A 21,232-nucleotide genomic window follows, 5' to 3' on the forward strand; every position below is an offset into this window, starting at 1 on the left:
CCTAGAAGAATTCCTGCATCTGTTGTATGACAAGTTTTATAAACTCCAGCAACATACGTCCGAAACATCCAAGTTTTTTTTTTAATGATCATTGTCATTCCTTTGTGAACTCTCTCAAAAAAGGTCAGACACACGCGAACACAAACACGCTCACTACACATCTTGTACGAGAACTCTGGGTGCATATTGGAGGGTCCTTACCACCTGGGAGGACAGGTGGCTCTTAAGGGGGGACGCTCGACACAATTGCCACCAGACAACACCTTGCAAATGAAAATTTAAAATAAAGAGAGAGAGAGAGAGAGGGGTTCAAATACTTTGAATAGGAGCCACATCATTTGCATAACACTAAAGGAGTTTGATGAAACATATAAAATCGCACTGGTCCGTGGTATTACTATCATTATCAATATATAGAGAATGGTGTGTGGAGGCGGCGACGGGCCTGTGGGCGGGATGAGGGAGGGTTGGGGGGTCCCTTCTCATTCTCTGCCTTCCCTCTCGCTCCCCCTTTCCCTGCCCTTACCCCTACCCCACCCTCCCTTCCTCCCTCCCTTCTTCCTGCGGGATGAACGGAAGAAGAGAAGGTAGGGAGCGAAGGAGAGAGAGAGAGAGATAGAGGAGGGAGACGGGAAAGGGGAGAGTGAGAGGAGAACTACGAGAGGTAGAGCTGTGACCAACGCCGTAATCGATTTACCTGTTGCTAATCCAAAATATATTATCACGTCTGGAGGTGTACAAGTCCATTCTTAAGACACTATGTTCACGTCTCTACAGCCCTCCCCGAAGACGACTACAAGAACACTACATCTGGTACGACACACTGACGTTTAATTATTCGCTACTGCATGTTTTTTTTTCTGGTTCTATGTACAAGACAATCGCGCTAACTGCTACGTTTCTCAGCCCTGAACAACGACCCTGACAACATTTCCCACCGCCCACGTCATGGAACCTGTCATTACCTAAAACATCGGAGGGAGAAGATGAAAAAAAAGTCACAACGCTTCAACGTCTTCAACACTCGAATCACGTCAACGGCGACGCATCGAGGCCCTCTGAAGAGAGACGTCACACCACACACACATACATACGGTCCCTCCCAATCCCTCCCCCCCCCTTTCTTTAACCCCTCCCTCCCCCTCCTAATACCCTACCCCTGAGTTCCTCCTGGGCACAGCGGCGACGACGTCAATTAGGCTTGTAATTTTTTTTCCCTGCCTGCCTCCTCCTGCCCGACCAACAACACCCTGGCGGCGCTACTGGAAAATATAAAGAATACCTGAAGACACAACGACGGTCTGAAGAGGGCGGGTCAACGTGGCGGGAGGGGGGAGGTGGGGAGGGAAAAAAAAGGGGGAGGGAGGAGGGAGGGGTGTTGGGGGTGGGGTGCTATACGCCCAACTGCGTGCTGTAACGTGCTAACTAACACCGGCTTTGACGAGAGAGAGAAGAGAGAAATAACCTGAGATCTCAACAGTCTTTTCCCCTGGGCACCAAAATCAAACATCGCTTCCTCAGGACCCCCGGTCGCGAGTGACCTACCTGCCTGCCTGCCTGCTTGCCCTCCGTCACCGCCTCCCGGAACAGGTCCTCCTCCTCCTCCTCCTCCTCCTCCTGGCTCTCGAGTGTCTTGTCTGTCTGTCTGTCTGTCACACTGGACAACCCACCTTGGACTCGACACATTGAAGTCTTGACACAAATCCTCCCCCCCCCCCCCAACCCCTCACTCCTGGACCCCTCTCCGCCTCCCGCCCGTGCCACCTCCACACACGCACACCACACAACTTACAATGGCGATATATATACACATACATATATATATATACCTTTACAAAATAATTGAAAAATAGCTGTATGCCCAACAAAAAAATTTGGATAAAGTCGTTTTTTTTTTGAACACGTAAATATTTCCAAAAAAAAAAGAAAAAAAAAGAAAAGAAAATAATCGTCATTGATTAATTACATCCTATGGGTAAGTAGTTACAAGGGAATTATTTGGAGTACTAATATCTGCTTGTGATAGGGGGAGACCCCACACTATCGAGCTAGCTAGTGTTGGAAGCTATGTGTCGCCACATACAAACCTGAAGGAAAGTGAGGCCCTAAAAAGGTATATCCCTGATAACAAGTTGCTCCTGCCTAAGAAGAACAGACAATTAGAGAGATAAAAATTGTGTTGATACAGAGGGGTCGGGGTCGGGAGGGGTGGGGGGAGGGGGAGGGGGAGGTGGACGCGAACAAAAGGGAGCATGAAAGGAGCATGGAGCCTGCCCAACTTACCGGCATAGTTGTGTTTACCTGACATTACGGCTTGGTATGTTTTATTCTCTTTTGTTTCGCCTTTCCTTCTTCTCTTTCTTTCTTACTTGTTTTCTTTCTTTTTTTTTTTGTCTTCTCGCTCGCTCGGTCCACTCAATCTGATCACTCTCGCTCTCGTACTCGTACTCTCTCGCTCGCGTCCATTCCTTCTCTCGCACATAAATAAAAGAACAACATGCCGATATTCATGTCACAATTCTCATCACTTCTCCTCTGTATGTAAAGCCATCAACGGGGAAGCGTCAGAGGCGACCACTGCACGCACGTACACGCACATGCACAAGAAAATGGACAGAGATTAGTACGTGGACGTTAGGCCATTTTCCCTATCTCTCTGCCCACAGACACAGACATCCACACACACGGACAGACACACACACACACACACACACATAAACACACAACCTCTGTGTACGTGCCCCGTGATCGTCCCGACGCCTCACCCACCTGCCGCCAACCACACACAGACTTGTCCAAAAATATAAAAAGTCGACTTCTAAAACAAATTCCGCTTTCTATGAATATATACAAAGACAATTCACGTCACCAATTAACGAAAATACGAAGAAAAAAAAAATCAACCGAAAGATAAAAATCATAATATTCCTGAACGCAGACGGTCGCGGGTCAGCAGCTGAAACCGCGCGACCTGAGTCACGTGACCTGGAGACGCGGGTAAAGCCCTCCCCTCCCCCCCTACAACATACACACATCACAGAGGACGTAACACTATATTGTATAGCGTTACCCATCACTCTTCGAGGGAGGAGGGAGGAGGGAGGAGGGAGGAGGGAGGGAGGGGAGACAGATCGCTTCCCTGCCGAGCTCAACCGGAAGAAGCTGCGGCACTGGCACGGGTCACCTCAGGGGCAGTGCCCTGGGGGAGGAGGGTTGGCACACTTAAAAAAAAAAGAAAAAAAAGACACCGGACACCCGTCGTTCTACTGCCGCGGCGTCCTCCCTGACACTAGCTAAAGTGGCACCGGGTTGTCATCCGCACAGAAACGCCGAGCAGTTCCGGTGACCGTACCAAAAAAAAAAAAAAAAAAAAAAAAAAAATCATCCCATGACAGCAAGACCACGTTGACACTCACCTCCGCCGGGTGTCAGCATACCCGGGCGTGCCGCGTGCGTTCTCCCCAGTGCCCCTCGTGCCAGTGAGTGTCCAGGTCACGTGACGGCGGTCAAGAGTCCCACGTGCATGATAACTTCTACTAAACTCTTCCCTCCTCTGAATCCTTTAATTATACGTATCTTAACTCTTACAATATTACAGCTTTGTTAATAGGCATCTTCTTTTTTAAATAAAGGGAGTTTGTCTCTACCTACCTGTGTTAGTACTCGTACAATATTTCTTACAGACCAATATATAAAAACCTCAGTAAAAGAAACAAAATAATAACTAAAAGGGTGGGGGAGGACACAATAACAAATAACTGGAACATATAATCCATGGACACAAAATCTACGATTAAAAAAAATGGAAGAAATGAGCAATATTTGTTAAAAAAATACCCTAAACCTACTAACTTGTGTTTGTGAGCTTCTCTGCATTTTTTCTTTCTTTTTTTTAACGTGAGCGCTGACTCACAGGTGCCGATGAGTGGGGTGGAGAAGGGCTTATCGAGTGTACAAAAGAAAAAAAAAATCGCGGGTTTTCTTCAGCTTTTGACATTCTCCATTCTCCTTCCTTTCTATCTCTCTTACTCGAGACTCGGGACAGACCACCTGGAAAGATTTCTTTTAGCCCTGCTTCTTTCAGAGGTCGTTCTCTATCTCTTTGAAGCCTTGTCTCGTTCGTTCGTTCGCTCGCTCGCTCACGCACGCACGCGCGAACACACACACACACACACACACACACACACACACACACACACACACACACACACACACACACACACACACACACACACACACACACACACACACACACACTCTCTCTCTCTCTCTCTCTCTCTCACTCTGTCACACATCTCTTGGGGGACTGTCCAAAACTCGGTCCACTCAACCATGACAGAGAAGGGCCGCCTATCTCAAGTGACAACCGGCCGAGGGATCCCAGCGAGAGGCATGCAATGGACGCCCCTGACATGCGTGAGGAGGGACACGACTCCTTCCGCCCTCTGCCCACCTGAGAAGGACGTTCCTAAAGGGAAGAGGGCGAGGGGGGGGGGTATTAGGTCATCCTCATGTATGACATAAGGAAGGGTGGAGCTCATTCAGGGCTGAAGGAGGCGAGGCGAGGCGAGGTGAGGTGAGGTGAGGGAAGGTGAGGGGAGTAGGGCAGAGGGTGAGGAGAAGTGTCACTCGCTCTCCACGGCCGGTGAGCGCCCTTGAGCGTTACCCGCAGGAGGGCGTGGGCGGCGGCGCCCGACATCCGACCTGAGCAAGGCAGCGTTGGTGTCACTGCAGCCTTCACGCTAGGCCATGTGCCGGTTCCACGGAAACAAATAAAAAAAAGACAAAGTAAGAGAAACGATAAAAACAGCAGATAGAGGTTTCTTAGTATTAGAACTAATGATTAATCACCTATTCTTCTCAACAATAGCCATTAAATGACTTAATACGTTTCTGATAACTAGACAGCCTAACATGGTTGTTTTTGTATTTGTTACATTCCTTCTTTGCATGATGTACTTTTTGTATATTTGTTGTTGTGACTGTCCCGACGGAAGCAAAGAAAACGATGGGGCTCCCGACAACCTTACAAGATGTGCTACACGGCGACAAGACACAAAGGTCACCTCAAGCGTTTCGTCGCGCGGTGACACCTGCAACGTCACCTCGCCGTGACTTCGTGACGGCCGGCGGTCACACCCCGGCCTTGTGACGGCGACGGTGCTGACATCAACCCGTGTTTCGTGGCAGTTGGCGACGTCAAGCAACGCGGTCCCCCGCTGCTGAAGACGACACCCGAAGTAACGACATCACCCGTAGCTAAACACGCCGCCGCCGAAGCGACGACACTTGTGGTAAACGGTGACGGGGTCGCGGCCTTCGAGGGACGACGGCGCAAGCCACGTCGCTCGAAGCGTCACGACGCCACCAACAAAACATTTTTTTTTCATATTTTGGAAACGAACGTCACCTGGAGTTTCGACGTCACACACACATTTGTCCACGGAAGATTTCTCTTCACACTCTCTTAAAAAAAACTCTTCAACCGAATGACGCTACTATGTTACGCCAATCGCTAGATATAAAAAAAAAGAAAAGAAACGCAACGACTCTGAGCGGGTTCTAAACGCGCGACTTCAAGCACACGACGTCTTCCAAGTTCTCCTTTTTTTGGTTTTGTTTTTTTTCTTTTCTTTTCTTTCTTTTCCTCTTTGAAGTAACTCTAAAAATTGTGAATTCCTAAGATAACACTACAATGCCGAGGTTACAATACTGCGGATTTTCAAGGGAAGGGGAAGGTGGGGTAAGGGGAAAGAGGGGTACGAATGGACGAAGTAAGAACTACAAGAAAACTGGGAAAAGAGGAAGAGAAAGTGGATTGGGAAGAGAAAAAGAGGGAGGGTGGGAGAAGGGGGAAGGAAAAAAGAAAGGAAAGATGGAGGGGAAAGGAGAGAAAAAAAAGAAGGGAGGGAGGGGAAGGGAGAGAGGAAAGGGTGGGGAGGGAAGGAGGGAAGGACAGTACACAAGGTACGTAGAGGGAAAATTCCATGCGCTCCACTAACTCTCAATAAAATAGTGTGCATTTTGACTACTCTCTACTCAACTAACTCACTACTTTGAGAGAACCCCCCACGAAATCAAGTGATAAAAAGGTAAAACAAAAAAAAAAATAAATAAAAAAAAGAAAAAAAATATATATATACAGAATCCTGCATATTACCGCGTTGCTTACTATAGAATACCCACACATTCTAAATACCAGCACAAATCTATCTTATCTTTTCTTCATCAAGTCTATGTTCAACTTCATATTTTTTATGGGGGAGGGGGTGGAGGAGAGGGGGGAGGGTTATATAAAGTCCACTCGTACCATCCTGACTTGAAAGTAAGGCTCGAGTGCTTGGGTGATTTAAAACTGCCCTGAGGAGTTGCTTTTTCGAGGAGGGGGGAATCCTTCAAAAAATTGTATGAGGGGGGGGGGTAGGGGGGGGGGTAAGAACGTATGGATAAAATCATAGAAATCGAGAGGGGTGGGGGAAGGGGAAAAAGAGACAATCAAAAATAAAAATTTTAACAGTTATGAAGATACAAAACCACGAAGAAAGGAGAACAGGGAAATTTCAATCCAATTCTAAAAACAAGGAGAGAGAGAGAGCTAGAGAGAGAGATGACGGGTGAGGTGGAGGAGAGGGGTAGTGGAGGGACTCAAAAAAAACTAAAAAAGAGAAAAAAAATACTATCCTTGTAAGGATACGCATCATTGTCATCACCTTGGCTAATTTTCTTACACCACAACAACACTACTGTACACGAGGAGGGGAAGAAGGGGGGGTGGGAGGAGGAGGGGAGGGAGGGTTATAGCGTACACTTGATCAATGTCGGCTATCCTTATCTTACTCTGCAGACTTCCTCTCCTTTCGCACGTTTCTTCCTTTTCACATTTTCTTTCTCCACTTTTCGTCTGTTTTTTTTTTGTTTACTTGCTATTCCTTCCTGCTTAAAAAAACAAAAAACATCTTTCTTCCTTTCTTTTTAAAGAGATGTATTCACGCATCTCGTTTCGTTTCTTATTTTCCCTTTTCGTTATATAGACTTTTTTTCTTTTCTCTCTTCTATAAACACAACTTCCTTCATTCTTCTTCTTCTTTTTTAAACATATATCTATAAACCTGAAGAGCAAAAGATGAAACAAAAAAATTGCTCGCGTCACTTCTCTTGACCTAAAAGCTATTCGAATCTCGAGACACAAATGACGTCCATATCTGTCTGTCCTCGGCAATTGGGCTCACCGGTTCTCTCATTGAGGGCCGAGGTTCTTTGCAATAGTAAGAGTTTCCAAATCTTCCAATCCCTGATATAAATACGTGAATACATACATACATACATATGTGGATAGATGTGTGTACGTACGTACGTATGTATGCGTATAACAAAAAGGTGTGTGTGCATGCGTATGTATATCGGTAGACACGAACATACATAAGCAGACACACACACACATACACAAATATGTAATGGAACTTACACGTTTTTTTCCTCTTTGAAGTGTTGGACATTAGTTCCTACTTAAAAAACGATGGCTTTCATTTTCGTATGTTTGCTTCTTGATGAGTTAATTCCTCCTCTTCTTCTTCTTTTCTTCTGTATCTTTTCAACACACAAACACAATAAAGGGAAGTCTGGGGAGGGGGGCACCTGAGATGCTGTTGCTTCATTTGTGAATAAAAGTTCTTTTCATACGAAAAAAGTTGTCTCGTTTTTGTTTTTACTTTTTTCTTGTTTCTTGTTTGTTTTTCTTTTCTTTCTTTCATGTTTACATAAAAGATTTTTTCCTTGTTCTTCTTGTTGTTGTTGTTCAGTAGTTTGTTGCACCCCCGAGCTAGGCGGAGCGACGCGCTAGGGGGGGTACGGGGGGAGGGTAGAAGGGGAGTGCTCATACGCAGTGCTGCCCAAAGGTGCGTGAGTGGGAGGAGGCGGCTGGACTGCGGGAACACTGGTGGCCACAGCGTCAGAAATGGTAGGGCGGGTAGTGCGGATACTGCACAGGCCGAGTCGGATCGTCGGGCCGCGGCGGCGGGTACGGCTGGTAGGCGCGGTACTCGGGCCGCAGAGCAGGGTACTCGGGTAGCGGGTAGTAATGTGGGTACACCTGCGGGTGCGGAGGCGGCGGAGGCTGAGCCAAAGAAGCTGCGGGAGGATAAAGCGGCTCTTGAGGGAGTGACGCAGGCGGTGAATAGAGTGCTGGATGGTGAGGCTCCGTGGCGGCTGTGGCGGAGTAAAGGGGAGCCTCCCCGCCCGTGAAGACCACGGGCGTGGGCGGCCCTCCATTCTCGCCATAGTCCGAGCCAGGACCCAGGGCGGGCGGCGGGGCGTCCTGCTGGGGAACCTGTGTCTGTACCTCCGTAGGCTGCGTTTGCGGCTGCTGCGGTTGCTGCTGTTGCTGCAAGTCCTGAATTCCTCGCTGTGACTGAGGCGTCGGCTGTGATTTTTTCTGATCTTCCTCCGACGGGCACTCGGACCGGCGTTGGTCCGGCGCGACGTCGGCGCTGTGGCGGCCAGTGTTCCCTTCATCTAGTCAATATTGCTCCGAGGGCGGTCCTGGGGTGAGCTGCTGCTGCTGCTGCTGCTGGGGCGGCGGCGTGTGCTGCTGCTGCTGAGGGGGCTGCGGAGGCTGCTGGGGATTCTGGGCGGGCTGCTGGGGGTCCGCGGGGTAGTGCTCCACCGTCATCTCCTGGTGGAGGAAGTCCTGGTGGGGCAGACCGTCTTCGTACTTGCCGCGCTTGAACCTCCCGTACAGAGACGAGTAAGGCAAGTTGAAGTGGATGGCCGCCTGGTTGATGGACATCTCGCCCACTCGCACGGCCTCAAGCGCGTCCTTCATGTCCTCCTCCGACCATGGCACTCCCTGGGGGTACCATGAGGTCGGGGGTTACTATAGGCCCGCACCTGGGGGGGGCCGCCTGAGGGTTCCTCCGATGTATCCCCATGGACTGCTCCATCTAGTCTCACTAATCTCAATCACACCGAAACATGCAAGCTCCCTTACCGACCCATTCATTCGACCTCTCGCCCATTCACCCTTATCAGCTGACGTGTCTACTGACCCACTCACACCTACCTAGACATCAAACACACTTATCCCTCCTATTCTTTCATCAACTTACATATCAAAACCCACCAACTCAGTCACCCAATCACTCATTCACTTACCCGCCCACCTACCCAACTACGCACTCACTCGCTAACCCATTAACCTAACAAAGTCACTTTTACTCACACACTGAGTTTTTCACCAACCCTAAAACCTATTCAACCAAGTAAGTCACTCACTCCGGGTCACCCATAACCCCACCCATTCACCCATTACAGCATCTACCACTCATCCGCTACCACTTCTATTCTAACCCACCCGGACCCACCCACTCGGAACACACTCATGCCCGCCCGCCCGTCCCTAAAAAAATCAAGAAACAACAAGCAGCCTAACTTACCTGATATTTGCTGAGCTCAATGCCTTCCCTCCGACAGCGCCCGTAGAGAGTACCGGTGGGGATCCCGAACTCCTGCGCCGCCTTCTGAACGCTCATTCCACCCCGTATTGCTTCCAGCGCCTTCGTCAAGTCGTCGGGGTTCCACGAGGGCTGGATGGCGGAAAAGGGCGACGAGAGCTTGATGCCCTCCTTCCGCGCGATCTTGTACAAGGTGGAATTGGGGATGCCGAACTCCTTGGAGGCTCTGCGCGGGGAAGGGAAGGGAAGGGAAGAGAAAGGAGGGGAAGGGAAGCGAAGGGAGGGGAAGGGAAGCGAAGGGAGGGGAAGGGAGGGGAAGGGAAGCGAAGGGAGGGGAAGGGAAGCGAAGGGAAGGGAAGGGAAGAGAAAGGAGGGAAAGGGAAGCGAAGGGAGGGGAAGGGAAGAGAAAGGAGGGAAAGGGAAGCGAAGGGAGGGGAAGGGAAGCGAAGGGAGGGGAAGCGAAGGGAGGGGAAGGGATGGGAAAGGATGGGATGGGAAGAGATGGATTGGATGGGGTGAGGAGTAGACGGGGGTAATTGGAGAAAAGGAAGTATTGGGGAAAAGAGGAATAGGACATCATTACATTAATTATTCAAACAAGGATATGAAAAGTACTGTAGTCCATATTCCACTGTCCCAAAGACACGTTCGGAGGGCACGGGTGCTTGCTTCGAGGTTGGCCGGCGAGGATACCGGTGCGGCGCCTTTCGAGGTTTGTTTTTTTCATGCTCGCCTTGCGTTTTGTTTGCCCCCTCGGTCTTGGGCTGCCCGATGCCACGTCGCGTGGGGCGCGCTTGCCACAGGGTTCGTGGGGGATGGCCAGTACCGCGTACGCTAGCTCTATGTTGACATGGCCCACGTTTGCGGGAGGGTTGGCGGGGGAGTGTTCCATGTCCTCATCCGTCCCTTCCTTGCGGGCGCCGGAGTTCCCCGACAGCCGCCGGGTGTCCCCCCGAACAGACTATCGGGCCATGTTAACGGGGCGCGTCGGGAAAGACGGGCACGAGGCATCGGGCACCGTTACACGGCCAACACTACTTAAATTCTGCATGCGTGGCCGAGAAGGAAGGTGGGAGGGAGGAGGAAAGTAAAATAGAGAGAGAAAAAGAGAGACCCAATCGACTCACCTGAAGAATAATGTGAGGTTGCGTTGGATGGCATGAGACCCAGCAGCTCCGGCGTCACCGTCATTCTCTGGCCGCTGGCATCCGTGGCGTCTGAGGGGAGGTGGTCAGAGGGGATGTGGTCAGACGAGAGGTGGTCTGGGGGGAGGTGCTGCCCCTGGTCCCCCTCTGTCTTGGGGTAACCGCCGTAAGTGCCGTCGTAGTCGGCGCCGCCGTGGGAGGTGCCGGCGCCCTCGTCTGGAGTACGGGGAAGAGAAGAAAAAAGACCGACACACGCGTCAGACGGATGCGACTTGTTGCAACGTGTAAAGGGGTCGACTCTAAGCCTAACTAGCACCTCTCACCCTCAACTACCGCGTCTTCTCAAGGATCTTCTAGTCCTCCTCAGACTCTACTAACACCACCACCTCCTCCTCCTCCTCCTTCTCCTCGTCTTTGCTCCTAATCAAAGTGCCTTCTCAAATCTCTCCTTTGATCCTGATCCTGATCCTCCTCCTCGCTCTATCTTCCAGCGATCTCCACCAAGCGAGGCCTGTCACCAATTGCGGGGGAATGGAAGGACGAGGAGGAGGAGGAGGAGGAGGAGGAGGAGGAGGAGGAGGAGGAGGTGGTGGTATAGGGAGAGGGGCCAAGGTGAGATGCCTTCCAAAGACTAAACAGGGCGTTCCGTCGGGGGCGTCCAGTGGGAAGCTCCCGTTTAAAAAAGGGGAGGTGCCGATTTCCCCTCACTTCTCTTTGCAATCAAGCTCCCTCATTTTCCTTGCCTTTCCAAGAGCAGAGCAAAACGGACATTGCTACTAAGATCCCCCGAGTATGTTAACGATGTCCTGGAAGCACTACCGCCGCTGGACGACGGCTGACGACCAACCACTCATGCACTGTCAGTCAGCTCGTGTCTTGAGAGGGGGCGGTGGGGGTGGGGTGTGTGACAAAGGCGACAGGGGGGTGGGAGGTGGGGGCAGACTCATGCACGATCCTGCTCTCAAAATACATGACAACCTCGTCTACGTACGTGTGAAGACGCTACACGATGTACAACATGCAGCATCTACAATGTACACACCGGCAGCTAGTTCATGGCAAGCCACGGAGAGTAGGCGGGAGGAGGGGAGGGGGCGGAGGAGAGGGAAGTGGGCAGGGAGAATGAGCAAGAAAGAGGGAAATAAAGACGAAGATGAAGTAGAAATAGGCAAAGACAGGGGTGGGGGATAAAGACTTCATATATATATATATATATATATATATATATATATGTATATATATATATATATATATATATATATATATATATAATGTATATATAATGTATATATATAATGTATATATTATTATATATATATATATATATATATATATATATATAATGTATATATATATATATATATATATATATGTATATATATGTATATATATGTATATATACATATATAGATGTATATATATTAGGTACAGCAGCAGTGTAGTATACACCTAACTTGCTAATTACGTCATTCAAGTACACACTACGGTCGTGGTCTCTAAACTGGCGATTTTTTTTTTCTTTACTCTTTTTTGAATGTGTGACTGGCAGCGAGGGATCAGCACAGACAGAACCAAGACGGAAGGACAATTTTACGAATATACGGAACGCACTACTCTAGCGACAGACAAGTGAAGATCAGGAAAAAAGGGTCGGGGTTGGGGGGGGGGGGGGAGGTAGAATCTGGGGTGCGGGCGGATAGACGGATAGGAAAGTCAGAATGAGAGAAGATAACACAATAGGGAGACAGAAAGAGGGAAGGGATAGAGGGGGAAGAGGAGGAAGAGGGAGATGAAGGGGAAGAGGAGGAAGAGGGAGATGAGGGGGAAGAGGAGGAAGAGGGAGATGAGGGGGAAGAGGAGGAAGAGGGAGATGAGGGAGAGGAAGGAGGGGAAGGATAGGAGGAGGAGGAGGAGGAAAAAGAGAGAGAACAAGATTCTGAAGAAGGGAAGGAAGGGGAGATAGAGGGAGGGAGAGAGACGGAGAGAGACGGAGAGAGACAGAGAGAGATAGAGATAGATAGATAGATGGATAGAAAGATAGATAGAGACTGATTTTCCAAAGACGTTGACTCAACACCCGTCAAATAAGAGAATAACAATCGTATATGGCAGTGTATGCGTGGGCATGAAGGTGGAGATGAGGGTGGCTATGACAGACAGATAGATAAAGATAAATAGATAGGTGTGTGTATGTGTACAAGACTTTGTGTGTGTGTGTGTGTGTGTGTGTGTGTGTGTGTGTGTGTGTGTGTGTGTGTGTGTGTGTGTGTGTGTGTGTGTGTGTGTGTGTGTGTGTGTGTGTGTTTATGTGTGTGTTTGTGTGTGTGTTTATGTGTGTGTGCGTGTGTGTGTTTGTGTGTGTTTATGTGTGTGTATGTGTGTGTATGTGTGTGTTTATGTGTGTGTGTGTGTGTGTGTGTGTGTGTGTGTGTGTGTGTGTGTGTGTGTGTGTGTGTGTGTGTGTGTGTGTGTGTGTGTGTGTGTGTGAGTGTGTGTGTGTTTGTGTGTGTGTGTGTGCGCGCGTGTGCGTAACACTCTGTGCTGTAGCGTAGAGCCGATACAAGAAGCCGTATACTTATATCGAAAAAGTTAATAGACTTTAGGCTGAGATTTCCGAGACAAAAAAGAAAAACCTCTTTAAGAGTTAGCAAACCCCTACATCTCCCCGGCGGCGACAGATGCACTTTATGCGCCACGCCTCCCTCTCCAAGACACGCAAAACTTTATCCTGGTTACGGTTTCCGCTCTTCTTGTTTTATCTTGTCGTGGACCCTATCAGATATTTATCATTGGAAAAAAAAAAAAACATATCCCCGATAACCGTTCTATAGGAAGCAGGGAACGAAAAAAAAAAGAACAGCAGCTTTTCAGAGTAAAGAACCCCATCGTCGGGAAACTGGTATCGATCTTCGGAATTCAAAAACGGCTCGGTTCAGTTTATCAGGCAACCCTACCCCAAACATCCCAGAGGGGGGGGGGGAGCGTCTTTCCTAACTCATATGTTACACCTGGTTCCCACTACCCGCTTCAGAGCATTCGCAACGAGATTGTTTAGTCTCCGGAGGTTTATCATATTTCGGGTTCTGGGTTGGCATCTCCCTCATACCATCCCCGTGGCACCCCCCCCCCCACCTATGGTATCTCCCTCATATCATCCCAGTGCCCCCCCCCCAACCTATGGCATCTCACTTATACCCTCCCTGTACCTTGCCACTCATTTTTTTTTTTACTAACATTAGGCATGTCTCCGAAGAAGATGCGGCGCATTTTATGCATCTGTGCGTCCGAGAGAGCATACCGATGGGTCTGTGATTCGAGGTATAAAAAAATCCTATAAAATGTCATCCTAATGACTGATATTTTCCACTATTTTGTACTGTGTACTGTGTGTGTTCTTCCCGTGTATGCCATGTCGTCTGCTGCAATGTCTGCACGGACAGATGCGTAACTTGAGGCACGCGCGCACGATTTTCTCTTACGGCAACATGGTCAAGTTGCTGAAAATACTTCACCTTGGGCGAGCTGGACATATCGGAGACATGTCAAACCAAACCAAAACAAACAAAATAAAGAGTTATAAATACACATCATTAAAACATCATCAATAGTCCAGTCTATACTGTCCAAGTTATCCATAGGTGGCGGTCAATGAATCGATCACATGATATTCATTGTGTAAAACAGTTTACAGTGTAACCAAACGCCAGTGATACGTCAGCTAACGTGTCTGGCAGAGCTGATTTGCCAACAGATCACAGTGAAGAGTCGCAAAAAATGTGTGGCGGTCAATATAAAAAAGGTGTATATAGCGGTCACAACAAATGCCACTGGATACAAAGTTGAGTGCAATATGCAATTATATAAGGTCCCGAGTCAAGTCCGGTTAGTGATGTGAGACAAATCATATAACACAGAATAAGAAACATACTATCAACACATTAGTAAACACAAGCGGTTAAATTGTGTGCCAAGGTGTACCGGAGAAGCAGGTTGCACTAGCAACTTCACAAGAAAAAAAAGATCCTTGATTATTTTCTCATCTTCGTGTAAGAGGGACAACTTATATATGTGAAAATAAGTGTGTGTTTTTGGTGTTACGAGCGACCCAGAAGGAGGGAACTGGATGTAAACAAGTAGAGTGAAGGGTGCCGAAGAAACTGTGTATTGCGTTCGTGTGAAGGATGCCAACTGGGTATGTACTGTGTTCGTGTACTGGGGACCAATGGACGGACTGATGCCCCAGGTGTGTCACCCACAGTGCCCCGTTGGTAAATGATATCACAGTGAACAACCATGAAAGCGGTGATGTTGCAGGATGCCAGGATGAGGGTGAGTGTTCTCGAAGCGGATGCCAGTATGAGGACAAGTGAGACAGAGCAGAGGCCAGTATGAGGTTAGTGAGACAGCACAGCAGCACTCAGACAAGTTACCCGCGAAATCATGCCACCACAGCACAGCACCAACAGCAGCAGCAGCAGCACAGTGGGCGGTGGTAGGGGGAGGGGGCGAGTGGGCGTTGGGTTAAAACAAAATAAACAAAAACAAAAAATAAAAAAAAACAGCATCTAGTTGTGGGCGGACCATACCAACTACTACAGGGGGAAGGGGGAGAATGGGGTGGGCTTGCGGGCGGGCGGGCGGGAGAGTGGGGGTGGGGGAGGGAGGGGGGCTAGTACAACACTACTACTCTGGCGTGGGCGAAAAGGGCGTGTGTGTAGGGGCGTGCGCGACGTGTAGAGCAGCTATTACCTGGTTGTGGCAGGCCGACGGAGGGGCCCAGCTCGGGCAGGGGGGGCGGGGCGTGCGCTGCTGGGGGGTGAGCCTGGGGGTTGTGAACTGCCTGTGGAGGAGGGCCGTGGTGGGCGTGGGCGGCGGGCGGCCCGTGGCTGGCAGGAAGGGCGGGCGCACCGCCTACATGAGCCAACCACCAACATAACACAAGCGTTACTCGACCTCCGCTTATACACGAGAACAATTGTATGTTTCTACCATATTACTCAACACTAGCCTACGGGGCGCTTACTAGGGAGGGGGAGGGGCGGAAAGGGGTATGGTAAGGGGGGAGAGGGAGGGGGGAGGGAGAAAAGAGGGAAGACACGTGGAAGAGAGTTTGGAAGCCAGTGAATCACGGAGGCGAGATCTCACAGATGGGGAATGAAAAGCTGAGAGGGAAATAGGGGGAAAGAAATAGAGAAATAGAGAAAATGGAAAGAAAAGGGTAGAAAAAAAAACGAGCGAGATGCGACGAATGATGAGAAGAGAAAAAACGGGAAAGATGAAGCACCAAAAAGAAGCACTTTTTTGTTGTTGCAAAAGGAGGGATATTCATGAAAGAAGGTGAGAGGGTGGGATGGGGGGTGGGAGGGTAGGGCACAAGCAGGCAGGCAGGGAGAGGGAGGGAACGGGGGAAGGGGGAGGGGGTAAGGAAAAAATGGAGGGGAAGGGAGGGGGGGTACGACTACCTTAAGACCTAAGGACACCATAGGATGAGGAGATAATTAAATCACACAATCAATCAAATTAAACAAAAAGAAATCAAAGATAAAATCAAAGAGTCCCAAATAAAATAATAAAACAAAATAAAATCAATATACAAAAAATCACCAATATATGACCAAAAACAAAAAGTCTAAAAAAGCAGAAGAAACAGGTATCCATAAATAGAGAGAAGGGGGGAGGGGGGGTTAGAGGAAAAAGGGGTATATCTTCCTTTAGAAGTGGTGAGAGAAGGGGGGGGCACTGAGGGGGGGCGAATTAAGGTGCGAGAGGGCGTAGGGGAGAAGGAAAAGGGGGGTAGAGGGAGAAGGGACGAAGGGGAGGGGGGGGATTTAACGGGGGTACAAACAATCACACTTACATCATTCAGTTGACATCTCTTTACAACAAACAAACATCATCTCCAAGAAGCAGGGCAAAGGGGTGGAGGGGGGGGGGGAGTCAAAAGGGGAGGGTTAAGGAGGGTGGGCTTAAGGGTGAGGGGAGAGATGCCGGCTTTTCTTTAATCAAAAACAAAACAACAACAAAAAAAATCTTTCGTTTTTTTTTTTTTAAACCCCCGCGGGAATGGAACTCGCTTCAAGATCTCTTTCCCTCAAATCGAATAAAGACACAAAGAGACAAATATGCATCTAAAGCCGCAGGAACGAGTTCGGACAACAAGAGACTCTCGATCTCCCAATTTACCGCATTCAAGAAAATTGTTTCAACGCATTCGGACGGCTCGCCAAAGCTTCCCTCTCTCTCTTCGGTTCACAGGATTTTCTTTCTTCAAATTTCTTTTTTTTTTTTTATCAATTTTCCTTTCCTTTCCTTCCTTCCTTCCTTTGGGTCTAATAATTTTCCTTCTGTATTTCTTTTTCTTCGAATTGGGGGTTGGGAGGGAGAGAGGAGGGGGGGGGGGCATCAAATATTTTAAAACAATCCCAGGAATGTTTGAATGTTTACCATGTAATGGGTATGATACGGAGGGCATGGGTTCAATGAATGAATATAAACATACAAAAATAAATGTTAATGGTAATAACGATAATGCTAATAATCATCATCATAATAATCATAATAATAATAATAATAATAATAATAATAATCATAATAATAATTCTGACGAGACGGAATCGAGGGGAAAGTGAGGACGAGCAGACTTATAAGACAAAACACATTCAACATACAAAGAGAAAAAGAAACAGGATAATAAAGCCAGATAACAAATACAGAGAAACAGAAACGCGACAGCGTCACATAAAAAAATGACAAACAAACAAATAACAATGATAAGACGAGGAGCAAAATGAGCTGGATAGATTCCGCCTTGCACTCATCAATCTTGTGGCGTTTGCGTCCCCTTGCAACCTCCTTGCATGATCAATTGCCCGTCGCTATCTTGCACATTCGACCCACCCTTCCAGGCGCTGTCTTCACGCATTTACAATGGGGTACAATCACTCACTCAGGCATGCACTGCTCGCTCGCGCTCTCCTTCTCGCTTCCCTCGATTCATTCGTTTCAATCGTCGTTCAACCAAGATCGCTCTCTCTCGCTCTCGCTCTCTCAAATGCATACACATATTCATATAGACAGATAGACATGCACTTACATACATACACATATATACATCGACTCTCATTACCATTTCCAAGATAAACTCAGTAAAAGCAACGGGTGATGGAGAGGGAGAGGGAGAGGGAGAGGGAGAGGGAGAGGGACAGCGAGAGGGAGAGGGACAGGGAGGAGGAGGAAGAGAAGGTTAGGGGAGAGAAGGGAGGGGGAAGACGGGAAAGAGGGAGGGAGAAACATAGAAAACGGCCCCCTCCCCCCCCAAAAAAAAGAAGAAGAAAAAAAAAAAAAAGAAACAGAATATCGAAGGCATGTAAATTCCTAGACTCCACTACCGCCGGACCGTCGGGTGTGAGAACGGGGCCTGAGCGGAGAGGAACAGCTAGCTACTTCATGATCGATTTTTCTTTAGTCTGTAGCCCCCTCCCCTCCTCCCCCCTACCTTCCATCCCGACGGAGAGAGGCGGAGAGAGGCGTAGGGGAGAGAGGAGAAACGAGGAGAGGAGAGGAGAGAGAAGATAGAAAGGGGAGAAGAGAGAGGAGAAAGCAGATAGAGAGTGAGAGGGGAGATAAAGAGTGAGAGGAGAGAGGGAGAGAGAGAGAGGAGAGAGAGGAGAGAGAGAAGAGAGCGAAAGGAAAGTGAGAAGGAGAGTTAAAGAGAGAAGAGGAGCGTGAAAGGAGTGATACTATGAGGAGAGACTAAGGGGAGAGGATGAGAGGGGAGAGGGGAGAGGAGAGAGGGGAGAGGGGAGAGGGGTGAGGGGTGCGGGGAGGTGAGGAGATAGGGGACCCTGTGAGGAGCGACTGAGGGGAGATGATGGGAGGAGTGAGGTGAGGTGAGGAGAGGGGAGAGGGGAGAGGGGAGAGGGGAGAGGGGAGAGGGGAGAGGGGAGAGGGGACCCGAACGCAAACACATCTGGGTCAACTCTGGATGCAAGTGAATCGCTTAAACATGGCATACGCCACCGGATACTTTGCTGGAAGTTTTTAAAGAAATTTCTTCCCCCGTTTTATCTTTTTTTTTCTCTCTCTCTCCCGCTTTCAATTCCAGATCGAGCGCCGCTTCAAGGATGCACAGACAGAGGGATGAGGGGAGGTGGTCGGGAGGAAGGGGAAGAGGGAAAGATACGGGGGGGGGGGTATGTTTTCCCTCATACTAGAGAAACTCAATCGTTTTTTAGCTCTTTCTCTCAGTAGAGAAGCCGACCGGTATGTCTCTCTCTCTCTCTCTCTCTCTCTCTCTCTCTCTCTCTCTCTCTCTCTCTCTCTCTCTCTCTCTCTCTCTCTCTCTCTCTCTCGCTCTCTCGCTCTCTCTCGCGTAGTGCCAAATCCATGCTGCGTCTTTTTGACGTTTCTAAATTTTGTTTGTTTTTCTTTTGTTTTTTGTTCTGTTGCTGTTTATAGCTGTCATTATTTCATTAAAAAAAACAGGGCCAGATATTACGATGATGTGAGAGCAAGAACATGTACAAGATGACGTGAGAGACCGAATATGAAAAGAGACACAGAAAAATAACCAAAGGAAATTAAAAAAAAAAAAAAATGGTACAACAAAAATGTATAATTACAGCTCATTCTAAAACTCTCGTCTCACTCTTCTTAATAATCCAATCAGTATAAATTTAGGCTTTCAATAATATCATATACATGTATATCTATATACACATACATACATACATATATATAAACTATATATATAAACTATATATATATATATATATATATATATATATATATATATATATATATATATATATGTATATATATTTGTATATATATATATATGTATATATATATATTGTATGTCATATATATAAATAAATATATACAAACATACATATTCATATACATATATATATATATAATATATATATATATATATAATATATATATATACATATAATATATATACATATACATATATACATATACATAATATATATATATATATATATATATATATATATATTATATATATATATATATATATATACATAAATATATATATATATATATATATATATATATATAATATATATATATATATATATATATATATATATATATATATATATAAAGGAGAGATGCAAAGAATAAATGAGGACGGGAAAGAATGGGGAGGGACACCTGGGAGAGAAAGTGGGAGAAGAGAAAGAGAAGAGAGGTAGGGGAGGAGGGAAGGAAAATAAAATGGGGGGAGTAAGACTAGTAGTAGTAGTAGTAGTAGTAAGCAAGGCAAACTAAAAAAGATAAAAGAAAAGGGAGGAGAGAAAGACAGGGAGAGAGGGAGGGTTAGAAGGGAGAGAAAAGAAAAGAAAGAAAAAGAAAACACAAGGTGTAAGGAGAGAGCCATAGAACCTCAAGAATTAGGAGAATCAAGAGTACGAGGCAGGAGGGGCGGGGAGGGGAGGGGAGAGGCAGGGAGGGGAGAGAGACGGGCGGGGAGGAGAGGGGAGAGAGGCAGGAGGGGAGGGGAGGGGAGGGGAGGAGAGGCTGGAGGGCAAGGGAGGGGAGAGAGGCGGGAGGGCAGGGGAGGGGAGAGAGGCGGAAGGGGAGGGGAGGGGAGAGAGGCGGAAGGGGATGGGAGGGGAGGAGAGGAGTGGGAGACGGGAGGACAGAGGAGAGGAGGGGAGGGGAGGGGAGGGGAGAGGAGGGGAGGGGAGGGAAAAGGAGGGGCGAGGAGGGCCACAGCAAGACCTCGGAAGTTGACCATCGGCCATCCATTAGGGGCAACGCCAGAGGAACGCCTTCGAGACGGTTGGGTCGAGAACAGGACCGAGAGTTGCGAAATCCAAAGGGGGGGAAGTAAGGGGGGGAGTAAGGGGGTGCGGAGGGGGGTAAGAAGAGGAAGAGGTAGTAGAGGATGCAGAGGTAGAGGTGGAGGAAGAGAAAGATGAAGAGGAGGTAGAGATGTAGAGGAGGCAGAGGTGTAGAGAAGAAGAAGAAGGAGAAAGAGGAAGAGAAGGATACAGAGGTGCAGGAGAAGATATAAGAAGGAAAAGAGGAAGTGGAGGAGACAGAGGAGGAGGAATCAACAAAGAAGAAGGATAAGAACGAGAGGAAGAAGAAAAAGGAGGAGAAACGGAGAGGCTAGCGGAGAGGTGGCAAAGGGCATGGAGGAATGGCGACAGGGATCGGATCCAAGAAGGCAGAGAGAAAGGTCGGGAAGATGAACTAGGGATGGGGTAGGAGGGGGGGGGGGTATGGATTAGGGTGGGGGGTAGGGGAGATTACCCATTCTTATCACCAAGATTCAAAAAAAGGAACGCTACAGACACTAAAATCACCGGTAAGATGGATGATAAAATAGCGCGATACACCGGAGAATAACAATAACAATAATAGCAATAATAATAAAAATAAAATTAATAATAAAAATAATAATAATAATAATAATAATAATAATAACAACAACAATAATAATGATAATAATAATAATAATGATAAATAATAATAATAATAAAATGATTCAAATCAGACGACAAGTTCTACAAGTTCTGGTGTCAACTTGCAAGAGAAGGGATGAGGGTGAGGGAGGGAGAGGGGGAGAGGGGGAGAGGGAGGGGGGAGTGAAGAGAAGGGAGA

General features: G+C 47.8%; 1 protein-coding gene across 1 annotated transcript in view; it reads right to left on the reverse strand.

The window, feature by feature from the left end:
• Nucleotides 1-2,350: 2,350 nt before the first annotated feature.
• psq (BTB-domain-containing protein pipsqueak) overlaps nt 2,351-21,232 on the reverse strand; it is a 36,263-nt gene continuing 17,381 nt past the window's right edge. The window contains exons 6-10 of the mRNA XM_086556669.1: nt 15,344-15,505; nt 10,577-10,810; nt 10,048-10,289; nt 9,432-9,743; nt 2,351-8,845 (exon numbers count right to left, since the gene is read on the reverse strand). Of these exons, the coding sequence (XP_086412795.1) occupies nt 8,516-8,845; nt 9,432-9,743; nt 10,048-10,289; nt 10,577-10,810; nt 15,344-15,505 (1,280 nt within the window). The 3' untranslated portion in view covers nt 2,351-8,515. The remainder of the gene's footprint in view (nt 8,846-9,431; nt 9,744-10,047; nt 10,290-10,576; nt 10,811-15,343; nt 15,506-21,232) is intronic.

The sequence above is a fragment of the Penaeus japonicus genome, unplaced genomic scaffold, assembly GCF_977035675.1.
Source record: "Penaeus japonicus unplaced genomic scaffold, GWHDUDI00000001_assembly GWHDUDI00000033, whole genome shotgun sequence".
NCBI lineage: Eukaryota > Metazoa > Arthropoda > Malacostraca > Decapoda > Penaeidae > Penaeus > Penaeus japonicus.